Source organism: Ostrinia nubilalis, chromosome 5 (genome assembly GCF_963855985.1).
Source record: "Ostrinia nubilalis chromosome 5, ilOstNubi1.1, whole genome shotgun sequence".
NCBI classification, from domain to species: Eukaryota; Metazoa; Arthropoda; class Insecta; order Lepidoptera; family Crambidae; genus Ostrinia; species Ostrinia nubilalis.
The window spans coordinates 3,350,705-3,371,776 of NC_087092.1; the positions used below are offsets into that span (position 1 = coordinate 3,350,705).

The 21,072-nt window shown below is 38.1% G+C and overlaps 2 protein-coding genes across 2 annotated transcripts in view; one reads left to right on the forward strand and one right to left on the reverse strand.

Annotated features, from left to right (window-relative positions):
* Positions 1-2,225: 2,225 nt before the first annotated feature.
* On the reverse strand, positions 2,226-7,467 carry LOC135071673 (28S rRNA (cytosine-C(5))-methyltransferase). Its single transcript, XM_063965443.1, has 6 exons — positions 7,232-7,467; positions 6,865-7,120; positions 4,732-4,994; positions 4,187-4,300; positions 3,593-3,767; positions 2,226-3,187 (listed from the first exon to the last, which is right to left on the reverse strand). Exons 1-6 carry the CDS (start codon positions 7,352-7,354, stop codon positions 2,286-2,288), a joined length of 1,833 nt encoding a protein of 610 aa, XP_063821513.1. The 5' UTR covers positions 7,355-7,467; the 3' UTR covers positions 2,226-2,285.
* A 74-nt stretch (positions 7,468-7,541) lies between these two features.
* The window catches only part of LOC135071685 (phosphatidylinositol 4,5-bisphosphate 3-kinase catalytic subunit delta isoform), a 28,005-nt gene continuing 14,474 nt past the window's right edge, over positions 7,542-21,072 (forward strand). The window contains exons 1-13 of the mRNA XM_063965463.1: positions 7,542-7,827; positions 7,990-8,242; positions 8,668-8,899; positions 9,005-9,231; positions 9,471-9,723; positions 10,512-10,681; positions 16,262-16,480; positions 16,809-17,011; positions 17,617-17,808; positions 18,191-18,397; positions 19,060-19,203; positions 19,849-19,973; positions 20,921-21,065. Coding sequence (XP_063821533.1) covers positions 8,096-8,242; positions 8,668-8,899; positions 9,005-9,231; positions 9,471-9,723; positions 10,512-10,681; positions 16,262-16,480; positions 16,809-17,011; positions 17,617-17,808; positions 18,191-18,397; positions 19,060-19,203; positions 19,849-19,973; positions 20,921-21,065 — 2,264 coding nt within the window. The 5' untranslated portion in view covers positions 7,542-7,827; positions 7,990-8,095. The remainder of the gene's footprint in view (positions 7,828-7,989; positions 8,243-8,667; positions 8,900-9,004; positions 9,232-9,470; positions 9,724-10,511; positions 10,682-16,261; positions 16,481-16,808; positions 17,012-17,616; positions 17,809-18,190; positions 18,398-19,059; positions 19,204-19,848; positions 19,974-20,920; positions 21,066-21,072) is intronic.

The window sequence follows — 21,072 nt, forward strand, 5'->3', positions numbered from 1 at the left end:
TTTTTTGCCCTCCATAAAGCATTCTATTAGTTAATTTATCGACCATAACATATTTAGGTATTTAGCAGTCATAATTTTTAGTAGGTAAAACATAGGACGCTCTATGGGGTGTGTCTTTCAATTCCAACCAATAACGGAAGCTCGTACTGTCAAAGCGATTCCGCCCTTCACTCGTCGATTATAAAGTCCACGTGTCAAGGTAATTACGGTGTCAGTCGCGTACTGACACGGTGTCATAACGCGCGCATCCGTCGCGTGGTAGGCGGGCGGCTGTCTGCGGTCGTTGGGCGTGGGATCGCGCCGCCCTACGGCCCGCCCAGCTTCTCGTTGCTAGGTAACTGGGCGGCTGAGAAAACGGTTGAGTTCATTCATTGAATTTTTCGTAATTACTTAAATTTAAACTAGAATAGTAAGACACGGTTCTTAACGCGACGTTTATTAATGAGTTATAATAAGTTCTCATGGCTTGACGTTTCGGATGCGATGCTGCAGCCGTGGTCATAATGTAACTCATTAATAAACGTCGCGTTAAGACCCGTGTCTTACTATTTTAGTTGAAATGGAACGCGAAAGTTTCAAATCATAAATTATACTTTAATTAAGGCAATTTATATTTAATTTTAGGACAGCCTTTGCTTATTTACAGCATTGTACTACATTTCGTTATTACATTACATTTCGTAACCGAAAATAAGTACATGGTCAAGCACATTGTTAATAGCTTTATTTATTTAACAACTAAACTGGTACAAGGCGACAATAACTTAAGAGCTTGTTAATTTCTTCGTCATTTTGAGTTAACCGAAAGAATCACGCCTCGAACATTGTATGGGCATTACGCTGCTTTACCAATTAGTTCAAGGATAATAAACTGGAGCACGTTGCTCAAAAACGATTGACCCAAAAAGAATTACATGACTCCTGGTGCTACATTGTCACGTTTCCGTTCTATCGCGAGTGACGAGAGGCTTTATTTATTTAGCAGTTAGCACGCGAAGTTATGATACAAGACAGTATTGTTATCTGAGTTAGGTAATTTTACTAGAAAATGAATACATTAAAATATCAATAACGGTATATAATTTGTTCAACTTTTTTTTTGTTGAACCAATGAAGGTAGGCTGTCCCTTGATGCTCTGCCTTATCGTCAAATACTTAGTTCGTGACACCCAAAGTAGCCAAAAATTTCACAACACATCTTTGTTACAATTTGAATAGGCTGTGTTGTGTACGAACCATTTTAATAGAGCAGCCAAAAAATCAGAAAAGCAAATTCCCTAATTTAGTTCATCGGGATATCATTGATGTTTGTCGGCCGTTTGGTGTAGTGGTTCGAAACGGACTACTATTCCGCAGGTAGCGGGTTCGATTCCCGCACAGTACAAACATTTGTGTGCATGAACATTGAACATATTTGTTTGTATTGAACTGGGTGTTTTCTATGTATAATAAGTAGCTATGTATTTACAAAAAAAGTATTTAAGTATGTTTATATCCGTTGTGTAGTACCCATAGTACAAGCTTTGCTTAGTTTGGGACTAGAAGCGCAGTGTAAAATGTCCAAGGATATTTATTTATTTATGTTAATTTGATTTAAAAGGAACGTAGAAAACGATGTAATGAGAACCATTGCTTTGAACAAAGGAGTTAACTACCTAATCTCTGCGAAATGTCCGATAGAAATGAAGTTATTACTCTTTATTATCAGCTATGCCAGTCTTCCAGCTTTTAATTTAACGGTTACTTATCTATCCTCAAAGTGAGGTGCATTCTATCAAGTTGACTGCCAGATTGCCATCAGAAAGTGCTTTGTAAAACCAGCTGGTCATTTTCTGTACCTGACGTAAGCAATAAAAACAAGAACGCACGTGATCTCGTGACAAAATGGCGTGTCCCCACCACACCACACAATTCATCAAAGAAAAACTTATTGGAGCGGAATAAAGTCCAAATTGAAATAAAGAAAAATGGCGAGGAATAAATTATCGTAGGTACTCCAGTTCCTAGAAGCCGTGGCTAGACGCCTAGCATGTCGCTTGTGAATTTTGCCCCACTTAATGCTAGGTTCTGCACTGTGACTCAATTAAGTAATTTTGCGTTATAATATTTGCATGGTATGCGTGTTAAATGATCTTACTAATTGCTAACAGGTTTCATGAGACCATTATTAAAAAGTATATACCTAGCTTTGAGTGCTGTGGGTAAGTAAATAATAAAATTCATAATTATAATTCAAACTCGTTTTATTTATTTATAAAACAAAGTAAAAAAATAAGTAACGAAACTTACGTTTCAATTTCATTGTTTTTGTTACGTTTTTTCTTCTTTTTCTTTTGTACCTCTTCGATTTCTGAGACTTCTAAATTATCTTGTGAGCTTTGTTCATCTACTTCTTCTAGTTTTCTTTTCTTTTTCTTCTTTTTAACATCGTCAGCTGCTTGAGCTTCTGTAACAGCATTTTCATCTTGTTCACGGTTTTTGTCTTTTTTCTTTTTCTTCTTTTTAGAAGTCATTGTATCAGTTCCATCTGTTGTAGTAAGATTTTCAGCATTTTCATATGTTGGTGATTCATCAACGTCATTGCTTTTATGTTTTTTCTTCTTTTTCTTGGTGTTATCTTCGGCGTTGATTTCTTCTTCTTGAAGACTCTCCGCCATTTCACTGTGAGCTTGTGTATTTTTCTTTTTCTTCTTTTTCGAAGGATTTTCACTTTTTTGTCCTTCTTCATCAGTAACTGTTTTCGATGTATTCTCGCAATTATCTTCCTCTTCAATTGTGGATTTAGAATCGGCGTTTTTATTAGATTTAACTTTTTCTTTATTCGAGTTTTCCGAACCTTTTTGACCCCTTTCCAGCACAGCTAAGAAGAATCCCGTAGTGAAATCCGAGTCTGGTCTGGCGTAGAGACATTTCGTGCCAATTACACCGTACATGCCTGAACCAAAGTTGTTCCACTGACCTTTCATCAGCTCCTTAGCATCGAGGACTTTCCAATTGCTTCGTGAATTCTTGACTGCGTTGCTGACTGCTCGTTCGTTTTCTTCAGGGTAGATGGAGCAAGTGCTGTAGACGATTCTCTTGGCATTGGGGAATGAGTTCATGGCATGTTTTAGGAACTTCTCTTGGAGTGACGTCAGCTTTGCAAGTCTGGCGGGCTCCACGTAGTTATGGACGCTGATCTCCATACCTGTATACAAAAAAGTATTTGTTTTGATATGTGTAGCTAAATGTGTCGCAAACAAAGAAAAAATATAATTTTGTAATCTCATGCAGACATCGGGGTCACAATTTTCGGGTTAGTTTTTCTGTCTCACATTGAAAGTGTGTCGTATATTTGACCGTTTACTTTAAATTAACATGTCGTTAACCCCATATCATATCATATTACTCTCTACTTAGAAGTTAGCTGGGTGAAAAACATACCGGTAAATAGTAGGTATTTATTAGTGTTAATATACCGCAGTGCGGACCACGATATAAACGCATCGACGCATTTTATTGATTTTAGATAAGCCCATACATTTGTCGACTAAAATCGTCGATAAGATTTTATCGTGTCAGGACAATAAAGTAAGTTAGGGCCAACATTTACCTGATCCAGTACAACTGGGGTCCAGCAATATGTACTCCACGTCGTCCAAATCTCCCCTCTTTATCTCGAGGCAATCTTTATTCATGGTTTCCACGCATTTGGAGTCGGTTTTCTTGACGAAGTCGCATAACGTCTGGTATCGCCTTGTGTCTCTCTCTACGGCGTATACTCGTCCCTGTAAAAATGTTACAATGGTTAATTAACATTAAAACTAGATTAAAGAATTTGTTGTACAAAAAGCTACTCAGTGTTTAGGTGTGTCAGTAGCACAACTAATTAAGCCGCAAAGAATGGCAAAGAGAACGCATATATGTATTGAAAAAGTTTTGGTATCCTGGTTTTACAGAGTTGTGCTACCAGATTAAGCGTATGTAAGCGTGAGCGCAGGACCGGTCTTTGTGAAAATCAATATGTCTAGGTAATGTGCAGTCAATAAGTGGAGACAAGCTATCTGTTAACTACATACGAAGAGTCACGGCCCTCAAGAATGAGGGTACGACTGAAGAGAGAGATATACTCAATACTCAAATCTTTATTGCATTTCACAGTGTACATTAGGTCTTAAATATATAATTGGACAGTCATTATTCTTACCTGATTCCTCATATAAGCAGCTAGCTGAGTGGTCTTCATGCCGGGCGCAGCACACATGTCCAGGACACAGCTCCCAGGTGGAGGCGCCAGCAAATGAACGGGCAGCGCTGTGGCCTGAAAATGATTCAACATAAAATCATCCGCCATCAACGAGATAACTTTTAGTCAGTTAATTAAAACTACCTCAGGCATCTGGCTGTTAATAGTTCAGTTTCATAATTTTAAGTACCTAAGTAGGTAGGTAGGTAGTTCCAGAAATTACTTCGTCCGTTTCAAAGACGTCGACTACTGGACAAAGGCCTCCCCCAAGGTTTTCCACAAAGAGCGGTCCTGCGCCGCCCGCTTCCAGGCACCTCCTGCGACCTTCACCAGATCGTCGTTCCACCTAGTGGGAGGCCTGCCCACACTAAGTCATCTGGCTCCAAAAATTAGTTATTGGGAGAATATTTTAGAAATTGTATAGTAAACTGAATCACTGTGGAGCTTTACTTTTTATGGAAAGCATTAATCTGCCAGTATCAAGTAACAAAAAGAAAAATACAAACCTTATCTTGCAGAACAATTTGGCTCTCCAAATACAACTCATGTTCGTGCAGCTTTGTATTTGAAGCGAACACAAACATTGTCTTCACGTGGTAGTCTTGTGTGAAGTCATATTCAGTGAGCTGCTGTATTTGCTTCAGATAGTCGTCGTATGAGCCGGAGGTGCACCGGATGAATCTGTAGCCTTCATCTTGGAATGCTCTGATGGCGTCTGATGTCGTCAATAAGTTGGTGTTGACGCGAACATACCGGGGCCTGCGGACAACTGTAAACTTGGGGTTTTAATAATGAACTTTTGGTATATTAATTAAATATTATTCGTCAAAATTAAGCTGGGTACTTACATAGCTCCAAACAAAGCATACAAACAAAGTACTATCAGAGTAAATACAAATGAGGTCATCTTCATAGAAACGCACCGAGCGCGGTTTGTATGTGAGCGCGCCAATACGTATGCGGCGCGCACGCACACACTGACAAAATTCGGCGCAACACCCCGCTGCTAATCCACGCTAAATTTTGCCAATGTGTGCGTGCGCGCCGCATACGTATTGGCGCGCTCACATACAAACCGTGCTCGGTGCGTTACTATGAAGATGACCTACTCATTTGTATTTACTTTGGTACTATAGTGACCAGATTAATATTATGGAACATCTTATGATATAACTAGCTATAGCTAGCAAGGTATCTAGCTAGAGAATTGCTTTGCAATGCCTAATCATTTATTAGAATTTGAACATAGAGAAATTAAAATATTATTCAGATAATAATACAGTGGAATCTCTATAACTCGAATCTCAAGGGAAATGCAAAAAAAATCGAGTTAACGAGTTTTCGACTTAACAAGAACTTCGAGATACAAGGACTTAACTGCTGAAATTTCGACTTGTAGAGGACGGACAAGCTCCGCTATAAGTAATCGTGTCCTGTGGCGACAAGGACAAACATCACGTTCACAGCTGTGTTACTTAGAAAGTTTCATTGATGTATTCTTTCATTGCACGTGTACAAGACAAAAACAATAGATTAGAAGCCCCGAACCCAAACATTCATTTTGGATTTTATTGCTATTATTTCGGGGAATTCCAAGTAAGACGTTATTATATTTTACTAACTACGACTTACGGAGTCCCCTTTTTTTTTCGAGTTATAGAGTATAAATATGTATCATCAATACTTCGTAGGGAAATAACATTTTGTTCGAGTTACAAAGTCTAAATAATTCGAGATACCGCGTATTTAGGTGCTCAGTGGAAGGGAATGGCAATTTTTTTCGACTTACTGAGGATTTTGACTTAACGAGGTTCGAGTTATAGAGATTCCACTGTAACATATTTCTATGGTATATGTTGGAATAAATATTATATTTTAGATATGTAACTCATTTACTATCTGAATAATTATTATTGTAAAAATTAGTGGTGAAGTTGATTAACAACAACTTTGCCAGTTGTTTTAGATTCAGGAGATAGTAGATATACTATAGGATGGGTCTGCTTAATAGACGATCTATCTTAGGTAATATGCATTTGTATTTCTGCACAATACAATTAAACAAAACAACACAAATTACAGTTAAACATAGAAGTACAAATAAAACTATTCATAGAATTTTTAAATTTTTATTATTATAATTTAATAACTAAAGCTAAATTTTCTTTTCATGTGAAATTAATCAATACTGAACCACATTTTGAAGTTATTGGAATGTGAAAACAACAATATCAATCTTGTTTTAAATTTAAACTGCTCTTCTCAGCTTCTACAGCTGGTGCAGGCTTGTAAGAGTGCTGGTCAATTTCATTACCATGCTCATCATACTCTTTCTCATGGTACGCCTTATACGCATAAACACAAATTATAGTATTTACAACCACCACTGCGGCAATCACTGACCATGCGGTCACTACAAAACTATTTGAAGGGTAATATTCAGTCAGAATGTGTCGCATTCCGAAAAATGCAACGAAAGGCAGTGTGAACATTGCAACACTGTACAAAAATAGATTTGCCAGAGCTAGCGCTGCTCTCTTCGTCTCCATGGGTATCAAAGGACCTTCATCAGTCTCAGCCATTGTAGATGATTATTTTTATGTTGCTAATAAATCTGAAAAAATAAACAATAATATTACCTTCAGTCTTCAAGTCGTCTTGATGGTCGCTAGTGTACTTCTCAAACTGGTCTTTGTAAGTTAAGATTGTTTGTTCAGGTTTGCTTTTGCCAGGAAGGGTTTTTTTGCCAAACAGCAGTTCGGCGGTCAAAACTTTGGCTAGCCATGGGTCTAATCGAGTCTCTTTGTCTAATAAGCAAGAGTTCTCAAAGATTTTGTCTATATCAGCGGCATGTTTAATGGTTTCATTTATAAGTGCATAAAGCACATTAATTCGCTGCAAAACGTATAAAAACAGACTGTAACTAGTTGTGAAAAGCAATGATATCATATTACTCATAAATAAATACATGAAATAACATTAAAATCACTATTTGTAAATACTTACAAAGTGCTTAAGTTTGTCGTCGTATAACAAAGATTTTAAGCTCCCACCTTCAGTGGATATCTTCTTAAAAATACTCGCTGCAACTTTATAATGTCTTGGTACTTTCACAGAGTGTTCAAACATTTTAATTTTCGCAATCAGTGAATAAAAAATCGTATTTCATGGTAAATTGCCAGATTGCTCAATGTCAATCACGAGACAAATGTCAAACTAAATATTTTTTAGGTTAAAATGCGTTCAGTTATAAAAATATGCTGTTTGGTTGCGCGGCGCGGGTAAGCGGGTTAAATGATTCGTGCTATCTATGCCGTCTCCATTGAAGTTATTTGCTCATAGACTGAATCCGATTATACGATCAGCCATTATCAAAATGTATTGAACTTTTAATCGATTAATTATAATTGATTAATTGCTTTAGCTAGATACGCACCCCTATGAAAAATAGAAAAAAAGTCAACAGCTCAAAAAGACCATAAACAATTTGCTTTTCCGTAGTTTGTTGCACGTAATCTTTATTTACAATTTCACAAACATATTTCAGTGATTTTAGTCGTTAGTGATATTGTAATTGAATTATGTAAGCGCTCTGTGTGAAGGTAATAAAATAAACACGTCGGTGTTTTTCAACGTTGTTTGTGTAATGCCGTTAGTGACAGTTCTCGAATGGCGATTTGCCCCTCGTAAATACCAGGAAATGCTATGATTCAACATTGCAGTGGTCAATAACAGTGACTAATTTTCTCTGGGAATGTTTTCAGTGTGTGGCAGCGACCCCATTGTTGTGGACTCGACTTATCAGTGAAAGGTCAACAAAAAATGTTGTGGGGGTAATTTGGGAATCCTGAGGGGCAAAATATCACAACAATGGTTCCTGCACCGAGTTGTCCGTATACGTGGGACTATTGGACGTCCTCGCCGTCCGATAGCGTGGATTTGACGTGCCTGCTGCCGAACTCTATTTACATTCCTCTGAGAGTGAGCTGGGACGCGACCCTGCACGATGTCAAGGAGGTTAGTCCCGAGCCTGATCTGGTGGGCAGTGTGACTCACGCATCATGCTCGCATCACCTAACGTTTCCTTTTTCTTCAAAACTAGGTCAGACAATGAATGTTTACACTTTAGAAAGTAGACCAAATTGTTTACAAATTTTGTGTATGTAGATTATTCTTGATAAGTGTACTCAGGGGCAGAAGACTTAGGATAATTATTATGCTTTGTAAGGCTAATAGATATCTGTGGATATTTTAAGCATCTATGAGGTTTTCCTCATAGTTTCCAATGTATTAGATAAGCCCATTGTCACATGAAATTTGGACCTAGCAAATATTTCCTTGACTAAATGTATGCCTAAATATGGAATTACTAATGATATCTGATTATAATTGCCATTTTCCAAGAGAAATGAGTAAAGAAAGATTGACATATGTTTTTATAGGACTTATGGGACCGAGCAGGGAGCTATCCCCTCTTCGGGATGCTCCACGAAATGTCCGGCTATGTATTCCAATTCGTCAATTCACTTGCCGCACCAGAAGAGGTGGATGATGAAAACAAACGCCTGCGGGACATAAAGCCAGTATGTGGTGTGTTGATGATCATAGAACGGTCAGTCAAGGTCCCAGGGGAACACTTGCTGAACACACAAATAAGTCACTTAATTGGAAAAGGTATGCTGAAAATATTGGTCGAATATCTACTAGTGATATTTGTTTATCTTTTTACTATTAAATAAAAAGGTAGAATTCTTTGAATTTGTGATCATTTTATTCCAGGTTTAAATGAATTTGATAGTCTAAGAAGTTTGGAAGTGAATGACTTTCGTAAACAAATGAGGAGTCTAGCTGAAGAGAGTCTGATGAAGAGAATGCAAAGCACATGGCTGGAAAGACTCCGTTACCAGTGCCCACCGAGGCTAGCAGAACAGCCCGTACCAGTTACATTGAAGAGCCACCTAAATAAGAACTGCTTCATACTTGTAACCAAATTCGCCAACTCTGAGGTATTTAAATTTAATTGTAAAGCTAAAAATATGCTAAGGTTTCGAAGGTAACAAAGATAAGTGTTAATCGCTTCAATATTGTTTTGGTAGTTCAGTAATGACTCACGTGTTTGTAAACAACAAAAATTGAGGATAATGAATAAGGAAAAAGTTCCTCTAATGTAAAACGATTTTGCAACCAAATAGTTTAGTTTCTTTTAACAACTTTCCAACACATAAACAGCCAAATTATATTTCAGTTCTCATCGTCCTTATGCGTGCCTATAACTAGGACGCCAGCACAGCACATCGAAATAATCCTTCGAAGACAGGCCAACTCCTTAAATATGCGCAGTGAACCCGCAACCAACTATGTGCTCAAAGTGTGTGGTCGCGAAGAATATCTTTTCGGAGACTACCCCCTCATACAGTTCCAGTATATCCAGGAGATGCTTTCCAGAGACCTCGTGCCACAGGTCATGACTGTCAGCATGGATAAACTACAGTTTCTGAGTGAGTCGGTGATCTATTTTCCAATATTTTTAACGTTTACTAAAACAGGACTGTAATAGTATTATGAAAGCTTTTTTTGTATTAGGTAAGGTAGGTTATTCTGAAAGCTATCCAGTATGATCGTAGAGCAACAGTTGGCGCCACTGTTTTAGCTACAAGTAAATTACTCGCCAGTGGCGCACACTAGTGAGCGCTAAAACTACAGCCCTTTTTGCCAACTGATGAGGGCTATCATTTTAGCGCTCACCAGTAGCCTAATTCACGTAACAAAACTTCAACGACAACAAATTGCCGAGTTTCGATCCTATCGAGTAATCGTTCTATCGAAATGACCCTTGTGAATACGGATTTAGAACTGTTTTTCAATGGGACGACGTAACAAAACTTCAACGACAACAAATCGCCGAGTTGCGATCCTATCGAGTAATCGTTCTATCGAAATGACCTTTGTGAATACGGATTTAGAACTGTTTTTCAATGGGACGACTTCTGAACGTCAGCAAGATTTTGACTGTCAAAATACGTGAATTAGGCCATAGATCACTGTCAGTCACGTGCTTGTGGCAAAGCTAGTGGCACCAACTGGTGACAAGCGCTGAAGCGGTAGGAGACTCGCTAGGATGGCGCCACTGTAGACTAGGGTAATTTCAATCGTCAATGGTGCCAACTGTCGAGCACTAAAACGATAGCCCTCAATGTTCATGATGGCTAGAGTTTTATTTTGTGCAGCATTCATCCATAAACTGTTAGAATCTTCGATACATAGTTCAATGTATACTCCTTTCCAGCTGACTCCCAAGACTACTTTATACCGGAGCGACCGAGGCTGACGTCCGAACACTCGAGCACGATGCGCCGGCGCACCAAGTACGTCATGTCGTGGAATCTGGAGAAGAATTACTCGTGTAACGTGCTGTCCGTCGGGGGACTCAACGTCGACCCCGGACGGGTTGTGGAGGTGAGATTATACTAAAGTCTGGTCGCCGAGCACGTAGAATCACGTCCAATGAGCCCAAGCTACCCATCCTTATCATATATTGCTGTTGCGCTCGCGCACTCACTGCTGTCGCCCGTTGCACAGTCGCGACAGCAATATAATTACGCGCGAGCGATAAGGATAGGTAGCTTGGGGTCATTGGACAAAATTCTACGTGCTCGGCGACCAGACTTTTGATAATATTTTTTTGTGTCCATGAAAACCTAGGTAATTACATAAAATTATGTTCTTTCCATGTACACTCAAGAGCATATCAGAAAATGTATTTTAATTGTAAAATTGCATGTAATTATTTTTATTAACCCATTAGAGGTCACTGTACTCAAATGGGTACAGCTATATTTTTACGTGTCAATTGCAAATCTCACAAAATTAACATGGGTTGACTTGTTATTTTACGTCATTATGACACTATTAAAGTATATTTACAAAAATTACGCGGGTAGTGGGACTTTTTTTGATAAAAAGTAACAGTTGAAGTTGTGTCACCGAAACGTAGTGGAGGTAGGTGTTTAATTTTTATTTTTTTTATAACAATTACTGCTCATAAGTCGATTTTTTTGTTTAATTACTTTAGAATACATATCAGAGTAAGTCATAAAGCACAATATAATATAATATTTACATCTCAAATGAAACTAGGGTCATGTAAAAGTTACTGTACTCGGTTGGGTACAATGACAACATGCGTAAGTAAAAAAACTATATTTATTTTTTGCTCTTTCGTAACATTTTACAGCTCAAAAGAGCTAAAAGGGACTTGAAGATGTTATTGGAGCCGTTTTACAGGATAGTTATGACGATGAACGTATTTTGGCTAATAATTATACCACCTGATACAAGTGCGTTGAATGAAAAAGAGGATATGGCGACGTTTTTCATACCGTAAGACGTACTAAAGGGTATTTATGAACAGAAGGGATAGTGGCAGCAAAGGCAGTTTATAGGACGACAGTGATAATGAACCACTGGCGTGAAAAATAAGCCGATAGGTTCCCACAAATCTGCACCCAATCAAAAGTCATAATTTTTCAATCTCTGTAGATACCTACTTCCGAAGTCTGTGGTGATAAGTTTGCTATATTTTATGAAGAGCTGAAGGGCCTCAAACTTGCACAGTATTTGAAAAAAGCTGATTATAATAATATTATTATATCCAATAGATAACTACGATGCTTCTCATTATCATTATGATATTTATATTGGCTATAATTATATCAGTATCCAATCAACACAATATATTTGGGATTCCTATAAAGCCCTATTTAGGGGATTTGGTACTATGTGAGTACCACAAGCTACCTTGAGAGACTATGTACCTACTATACTTTACTGGTCACTAGATGAAGAGATATGCTATATAAACAACGAAAATGCGTCCGGCTGTACCAATAGTTGATGGCTTTTCTTCAAAAATGAGTTGGAAAATATCCTATCAAAACTGAAAAAGAGCTGGGGTATATTCTTTGTCATTTAAGAGCCATTTTACATTTTCGTGCGAATTTCTAAGATTTTGGAAGCATGAATTACTATCTTAAGCAACACCCAGAGATTATTTAATAACTGCGAAAGATAGGTCGATCCTTGTTGTTGACCATTAATGAAACGGATTTACTAAAACTCTTTTGCTTAATTCACAGTGCCCCATCTCCCACAACCATTTTACGAAAAAATTGCCGCAGACTCATTTTCAAAGTCCTGTATCTATTATTTATGCTCATATAATAAGCTTAAAAATATAAAGTAATCATCGGACATATATTCTTGTAGTTCATTAATGAAATAGATTCTTGAATTTCATTACCATTATTGAGTAAAATCTAAAAATAATTTGGCAAATTTGAAGATTAACGTCACATTTTGATCGTGGTTTTTGGTTTAAAAACACAGCAATAACTGCAATAAAAGTATCCCAAAATAAAGAATATTCATTGTAGAATTGATTTCTACAGTTATTGTTTAAATATTAGTAACCACTTTGTCAAAATATTGATGTGAATATCAGTATAAATTACAATGCGCAAGCCGACATCGATTAGTATGGCGCGAGCGCCCGTCAAGGCAGGACGTGTGTCATTTTTCCCGCCGTGACGTTTACGTGCGTTCGTGTCGTGAAGCGGTGATTTGTACGGCGACCAAATACATTTGATACTATGCCGAGAGGCTGTTTCGCGTCGGCCGGCCGAGCAGAAATTGAAATGATGAATTTTAATTTCTTTGACGGATCTGGGTGTAACTATGTATAATATGTAGGTACCATGTATTTAATTTAATAAATAAATTATAAAAAAGTATATCCATTATGATAGCACCCTTAACACAAGCATATTGGTTGCCTACTTTTGGACTAGATGGCGCTGTGAAATTGTCCAAAGATTTGTTTATTTATTTATCCGCTTTGAGTTTTGTTTCGTGAAGAAGAAAAAGAAGCGTTTTGTTCTGTTGTTAAATCTATACTAATAAAAGAGGAAAGATTTAATTGTTTGTTTGTTTGTTTGGAGGCAATAGGCTCCGAAAAAAATTTCTTTCACGATTTAGAATCCTAATTTTTTTCTATGTTGGCTATAAAATATTTTCAAAAACTTTAGTCCAAAATCTTTGATAAAATTCGACGTTTAATAAATAAATTAGATAACATATTAATACTTTTTTTTTCAGTACGATTTTAGTACTTGTTTTTCAGAAATTCTACGATTTAACTAAACTTCTAAAGTGTTTATATTTTATGCATAATTTATTAACTTCTAAAATATACATATATCCTATTGATAGATGACGTGCTTCGTATTTTATTAAAATTATTACCTGACTAGGTTAAAAAGGTGTGGAATGTTATTTTGGAGATAACTTGGTTCCATAGAAATATAGAGAGATGCTAAGTAATGCGCTGAGTTCGAAACTCAGTGTCGTATTAGAAATTCACACACACAAAGAAATCAAATTATGTGCTCATTATCCATTGCGGTATCAGTATTCAACGTTCGAATAATCTTTAGTACTATGCAAGCAATATAAACTGTTTACATAATGACATCGCTACTGTCATCATTGCTTTCACAAGCAATATGTTCCAATTTGTCCCTTGTCACATTTCCCTTTAGTTTCTGTGATCTGTGCTTGTTTCTAAGTTGATATCAATGAAATATTCCTTAGTACTTTTGATTTAAATTATTTTTTTTTATTTTGACACGTGTTTGAAAAATCAAGGTCAGATTACAATAAAATACCAAGTGAAAACGTAACATTGCATTGCAACTCGCAATTTCGCAATATTGATGAGGAGATTCCATTGGAAAGTCTGTATTCATTCCTAGGATTCCCCTAACACCATCAAATTCATGAGAATTCAAGAGAGTGCAGTTTCCCATCTCATGCTTAGGGACCACGGTTTAAAATAGTGTGGTTGCATAGAGCCTGCAACGGGCAACCGCGTGCGCAGCTGCTCATACTAATTTTCGATACAAAAGCAAGTGTTGGCGCCCTCACGAGTTTTAGCGGAGTTCCATATGGTAGCGGGAGTAGACTTAATGGAAATCTATGCTTCTCCGACGACCAGTTGTATGTGGAATACTCCAGAGTATGCGCACACAATAGCCTGGTGATTTTAGCACCTGAAGGAAAAACAAAAAAACATTGTTTACAAAGAAATCTGCGGCAGGTGTAGTGTTTTAATTTTGTTTTAGAAAGATCTCATAATTTTGTAAGTATTCAAATATTTAAACATAATGATGTGTAGATTTTATATCAAAAAATATAATCATTTAACAAAATTAATTTTCTTAGAATATTTTAATTCTATTAGAACCATTTTCCACTTCATCGCAGAAGAAGTCGCGGGCAAAAAGCTAGTATGAAATATGTAGTATTGCCCGCGGCTTCACCCGCTTGAAATTTAGTTTGTCACAGATCGTCATAAATTATAGCCTATACATTGTAATTCTGGTCGACGCCAGGGATGGATGAGCGTCGCTGTCGCTGGCGACAGGGTCTTCTGGTTCAGGGTTCATGGCGTAGGTCTCAGGCAAAATGAAATCCACTCGTAGAAATTAATAAACTCAGTGTATTCACGAAAATAATTACACACAGCACTAGAGTCGTATCGGAACTGAGTGAACCAAAGGTCTTGCGATAGGAACGTCCGACCCGAGTGATAGTTGAACACAGACTGCCTAGTACTGCTGTACTGTACTGTAAAGTTTCATCAAAATCTGTTCAGTAGTTTTTGCGTGAAAGTGTAACAAACATCCAGACATCCACACAAACTTTCGTATTTATAATATTAGTAAGACTAGTAAAAAGTAAGATAGTAAGATGAATTATTTTAGTTATTTGTTTACTTATAATAATATTTATTTATTTATTTCTTAGCTCTGTCTGATAATGGATCTGGAGAAGATGCAATGGCCACCTCCGTAACAAAACAATAGAACCCTATGGAGTTAAGGCTTGTGTGATTCGCCTTGACGAATATTTCGTATCCAGGGTCCGATGATGGAGCTGTAAGGGGGCAGATTTTTTTTTTCACTATGTGACTGTCTTTATTTTGTACTTAATATATTTTACATATTATACCTATTCGTGTTTCATTATTTGTATCCAGGGTCCGATGATGGAGCTGTAAGGGGGCAGATTTATTTTTCACTATGTGACTGTCTTTATTTTGTACTTAATATATATTTTACATATTATACCTATTCGTGTTTCATTATGAATCGAAATATAAAAGACTTATTAAACTCTATTAAAAATTTAAATTAATTTATCAAGTTTGAATACCTCATTCTACCTTAAAATTAATAACTTAAATCAAGTCTTAATACGGTCACGGCTCAAGATTTTTTTGTCCATTTCAGCGTTCTTTTTACTCTTTTGACGTTGCGTTGACAGCTTTTACCTAAATTCGCGCGGAATATTTTTGTGAAATGGCTCTTAACAGTGCGTTGGTAGTGTAAGAAGTCACTTAAAACAATTTTTGTCGAAAAGGCGCATTTTGAAAATTTGCATACCTAGGAGGTCATTGTACCCAATTGAGTACACCCCTGTAATTTCATGAAAACAACTTTTTTTCAGGATTTTCTTGTATTTTGTGTTTTTTTGCTCTAATTTCAATATGAAAATAAAGAAAAAGTTTAAAATATATTAGTACTTTGTGTGTGACCTCTAATGGGTTAAGCAAGCACAATGTATATTGCTGTTTGGACTAATAATAATTAAGGCAAATAATATGTCATGTATTTGGTACGATATGATGTGTTATCAAGTTGCTGTTCATTTCCTTAATCTATATTTGGAAATGCCCTAAAAAGGGCATACATACAGAATTTTGAATTTGAATAAATAAAAAATAATTATTTCCTTTTCCACACTGCAATACGTGTCTTCAATTCCTCATAATATTTTATAAATATTGAAGTAAAAGACCAGCTTAATAATTTCTGTAAAATTAAAAACAAATATTTACAAAACACAACTTTGTATCTCCTTTCACTTCTACTCTATGCATAAGATTTTTATTGTTTATGCTTACCTTTTAACGACCAGGTAATATGCCAAGCGGGCATATTCCACGGCGGCAAAGCATTATGCGAGGCGCAAAAGACTCGCGCAGCACCTGTATCCAAAGAAGGAGTGGCTCAATGGGACCAGAAACTGAAGTTCCCCATCATGGTACACAACCTGCCGAGGATGGCGAGACTCTGCTTTGGGATATACGAAATCATAAAAGTCAAAAGCAAGAAACGCGGGAAAGACTCTAGTAAGGTTAGTATTTTCGGTCTTCTGTTTATACAAAACATCACCATTTTACTGTACCTTTGAACACAAAAAAGAAAAATTAGAGTTTTTAAGAATTTCATATACATCACAAATGAAATATCATTTTAGGCTGAGCATCTTACTTTAACTTTAACAATGTAAAAGTCTGTCAAACTCCATACAAAAAGCTATATTGTTGTATATTGTTATAGTTATGGTTAAATTGGTGCAACTCAGCCCTACTCTCTTCCTGTATACCTATCACACTATTAGTATACCTTTTTAGGAAACAATATAAATATGTAATGACTTATTAATCTGTTCATTCCATCAGGATTCTGTAAACAAGCTAGCATGGGCCAACACCATGATATTCGACTACAAAGACCAGCTGCGCACAGATGGGCTGACGCTGTTTATGTCAACCCACGTGGCAGACGAGACTCAAGGCGACGATCAACTTCTACACCCGTTAGGAACAGTGCTCTCCAGCCCTAATACCGACTCCTGCGCAGCGCTGCAAGTTCGCTTCTGCAAGTAAGTGCTATAATCCGGTCCCTGAGCACGTAGAATTTTGTCCAATGACCCCAAGTTACCCATCCTTATCGCTCGCGCGTAATTATATTGCCGTTGCGCTCGCACACTCACTGCTGCCGCCCGTCGCACAGTCGCGACAGCAATATAATTACGCGCGAGCGAAAAGGATAGGTAGCTTGGGGTCATTGGACAAAATTCTACGTGCTCCGCGACCAGACTTTAGTTGGTTAATCATGATTGACAACACCGAGGTGATGTTTTTTTGGGGGCATTATGACTTTCGCATTTCTAAAAGACGGTTTACAGTTCAAGTTGAGTTTTGGACCACAATATTATTATTGTGTAACAATTCTGTTTAAAGTCCGAATGTTGACTAGCAGAGAATGCCTTATGGCATTTTGTTCACCTTAATGTACCGACTAGCTGCCGCCCGCGACTTCGTACGCGTGAACCCCGTTTTATCCCCTTAGGGGTGGAGTGTCATAAAATCCGTTCTTAGCTGATGTCTACACCCTGTAAGAAACCTACTTGCTAAATTTTAATTTCAGAGGTGTTATAGTTTCCGAGATTAATCAGTCAGATATTGAGTAACCTTTTTCTTTCAGCTACGATTGCCAAGACCCGATTCTATTCCCAAAGCAAGAGGAGGTACGTGGGTATGCCGAGCACATTGAGAGCGGATCTCCAGACGTCATGGCCCGACTGGGGAGGGACTTTGAAAAGCTAAGGGCAACTGCTGAAAGGGACCCCATGTATGAAATGCACGAACAGGACAAGAAGAATATGTGGGCGCTAAGGTATGTTGCAAAAAATCATTTTTCATACTTATGAAAATATATTTTTTTTATCCACAACAAGGAAGCTCTTGGCCTGTATCTCACCTGATGGTGACGAAATTATAAAAAATAATAATAGACAAAAAAAAGCAAAAACCTTATCAAGTAGCTGAAATGCGAAAAAAAATCTCTTACAATAATTTCATTAGCGATTAGAAAGCCCAGCCCAGTAAATTAAAGTGCGACATGAGGTGTCCATTGCGGAAAATGACGGAGTTCAAACGTTATGCGGAAAATTGGGTTAGTCGTGTATCCATGTCAAAACATAGAGGGGCAAAAAGAGAGTTTCAAAGTAAGTAACTATTGTCTTTTATTCACTTCAAATTTTTTTATTCTCCCACAGAAATCACTTCCGAACTGAAGCCCCGGAACTTCTGCCGCGATTGCTCTCTTGTGTGGAGTGGGGAGACAGGGCAGAAGCGGCCAGCGTGTCTCGCATGCTGATGGACTGGCCCACTCTCCCCTTGGCCTCGGCGTTAGAACTACTGGACTATGCGTACGCCGACGCCGCTGTGAGAAGCTTCGCCGTCAAGTGCTTGGAGGAGATCTCGTAAGTCTTACAAGGATGCGCAAATATAGACCTTTTTTGTTGCCGATGTAGACTTTGTTCACGGGCACACCGAATTGTTGTCTTAGGCGCAGATCCATTATATTGGGCACGACAGGCATTCCCACAATCCCTAACCCTTATTGGATAGATATGTGACGTCCCAATTTCAGTGATAGCACCCCCAACCTGTAGGTGTATATCTACACTTGGCCAATTTTTGGGTGGCTCTGATGTAACCACAACCTTTTTAGCCTAAGAACTCATGGCGCGATTTTCACCCGCGCCCGCGGCGGATGCGGGCCCACAGCTTCTGTAGAATGCAGATACTTATGTAAAAACTAATGCACAACTCACGCGGGTTTCGCCCGCGAAATAAAACCGCAATTCCACAACCGCCGCGGGCGCGGGTGAAAATCGCGCCGTGAGTTCTTAGCCTTAGAGGACTGACACTGTGTCAAGTTGGAAAAAGTGTATCTCTGTGCGGGGACTGACTGATTTCATGTTGATTATGTAAAAATAAAGTACATATACATTGGTGGCTTTGTATGCGACTCAAGACACAAAGTATCTACGTTTTCGCAGTCTTTTACGTTAGGGAGTAATTCTTCGGATGACGATGTCATTCAATTGTAATGTTTTTTGACAATTTAATTAATTCACAGTGACGAGGACCTGCTGCTATACCTGCTACAGCTGGTGCAAGCCCTGAAGCACGAGTGTTACCTGATGTGCGACCTGTCTGTGTTCCTTCTGCAGAGAGCCTTCAAGAACATGATCATTGGGCACTACCTCTTCTGGCATTTACGGTCAGTTCTCCCTTATTACGGCTCTGTGCAGGTCTCACAGTTAGCCAATTTCTATAAAATTAAATTAATAGAATGATTGAGTTCTCTTGAGTTGGAGTTGAGAGTTCAAAGCATAACTTTCAAAAACACTTCATTCTGATCTTAAAAACTCAATTAATTTTAAATAAACTGTAAATTATGATAAAAAGTTAGTCATTTAAAATAGTCACGTCGTTATCGTCTTATGTTTTCCTACAAAATCTATGGGAGAGTTTCATTATGACAGTTTTTAAAAGTAGGTACGTCAATCGATCGGTGGTGTCAAATACCCTATTGTTAAAAAAAATATTTGAGCTAGTGCTGCACTCTGGCGGCAGCACTTTGCAGTAATACCACAGAATAATAATAAGTACTGTAATACGCCCTATTACGACGACCGACATATTCTTATTCTTATTCTCTTATACACATATACATTCCAGCGAGGTGCGCAGTTAGCATACGATCGTGCTAACTGCGCACCTCGCTGGAATGCGACTCTCCCTCTTGTCCGCACAACCCCCGACGAGCAGAGCGTCGATGTGACGTCACGGCTGCCAGGTGCGCACTTAACTCGACCGGGTTGTATATCCATTTACTGATTTACTTGTATCTGCGTGTGCGCAGTTCCGAGATGCACATGCCATCTGTGTCGGTGCGCTTCGGGCTGATGCTGGAAGCGTACTGCCGCGGCTGCCAGGACCACATCAACAGCCTCATGAAGCAGATCAACTGCCTCGAGAAACTCAAGTGTGAGTATCCAATAACATTCCAAATTCAATTCATTTCGGACAAGAATTCAGTGTAAGGGTGTTTTTAATATCGTGCGGATTTTATCACGGAGGCGGGATTCCCCCTTTTCATACCAGTATTTATTTTAATGCGTGGAATACGCACGCGAGACGTGCGATAAGTGCAAATACTTGTATGAAAAGGACACTTGTGGGTGTCACGCTTGCGGGAAAATCCCGCGTCCGTGATGAAATCCGCACAATATTAAAAACATCCTTAGTGATATGCCATTCGTTATTATTTGAATGTTTCGTAATAAATTAGGCTTGATTTTGCGTAAAACGAAATCAAATATAAGTGCTTTCGATTTGTGGAGCGGAATTTGCGTGCGAAAATCGGCGCGCGAATCTGATAAATGGAAAAACGTAAAATACAACGAGCCATCTGATTGTTACGGCGCGTGCGAAAACAAAACAAATCCGCGCGTGTCACAAGTCATTTGATAGTGGTATACAGGGTGTCCCAGAATGGGTGAATCAAACTGCTAGGGGAGGTAGCTCTACTAATGTACTATCCCTAAAAAATACGAAAAATAAATAAAGCGCATAAGGACACAAAAAAATTTTTTTTTTTTAAGTGAAAATAAATCAGCTTTGCCTAAGTATCTGGCTATAATCGCTGCGTTTGGAGTTTATTTGTACTTTTTTGTACATGATCGCTTCGTTTATCTGTAAACAAACTTGAAAATAATGACTAGATTTAGAGTTTAGAGCACTTTATTAAAAAAAAAATCCGAACTCAATTTTTTTTTCATATTTTTTAGGGATAGTACATTAGTAGAGCTGCCTCCCCTAGCAGTTTGATTCACCCATTCTGGGACACCCTGTATATTCTATCCGTATTGCGATTATGTAGCATCTACCAACGAGCGAATTGAATCCTCATAACTTTATTTATATCACTTTAGGGGCGAGCCAGTGCATCCGCAAGAGGAGAGAGATATCAAGAGCGCGCACAGCGCTACAGCAACACCTACAAGAGCCGCACTGCGTGGAAATGCTGGCCGACTTCGTGTCGCCGCTCAACCCTAGCTTCGTCTGCAGGAGGATCAAGTAAGCG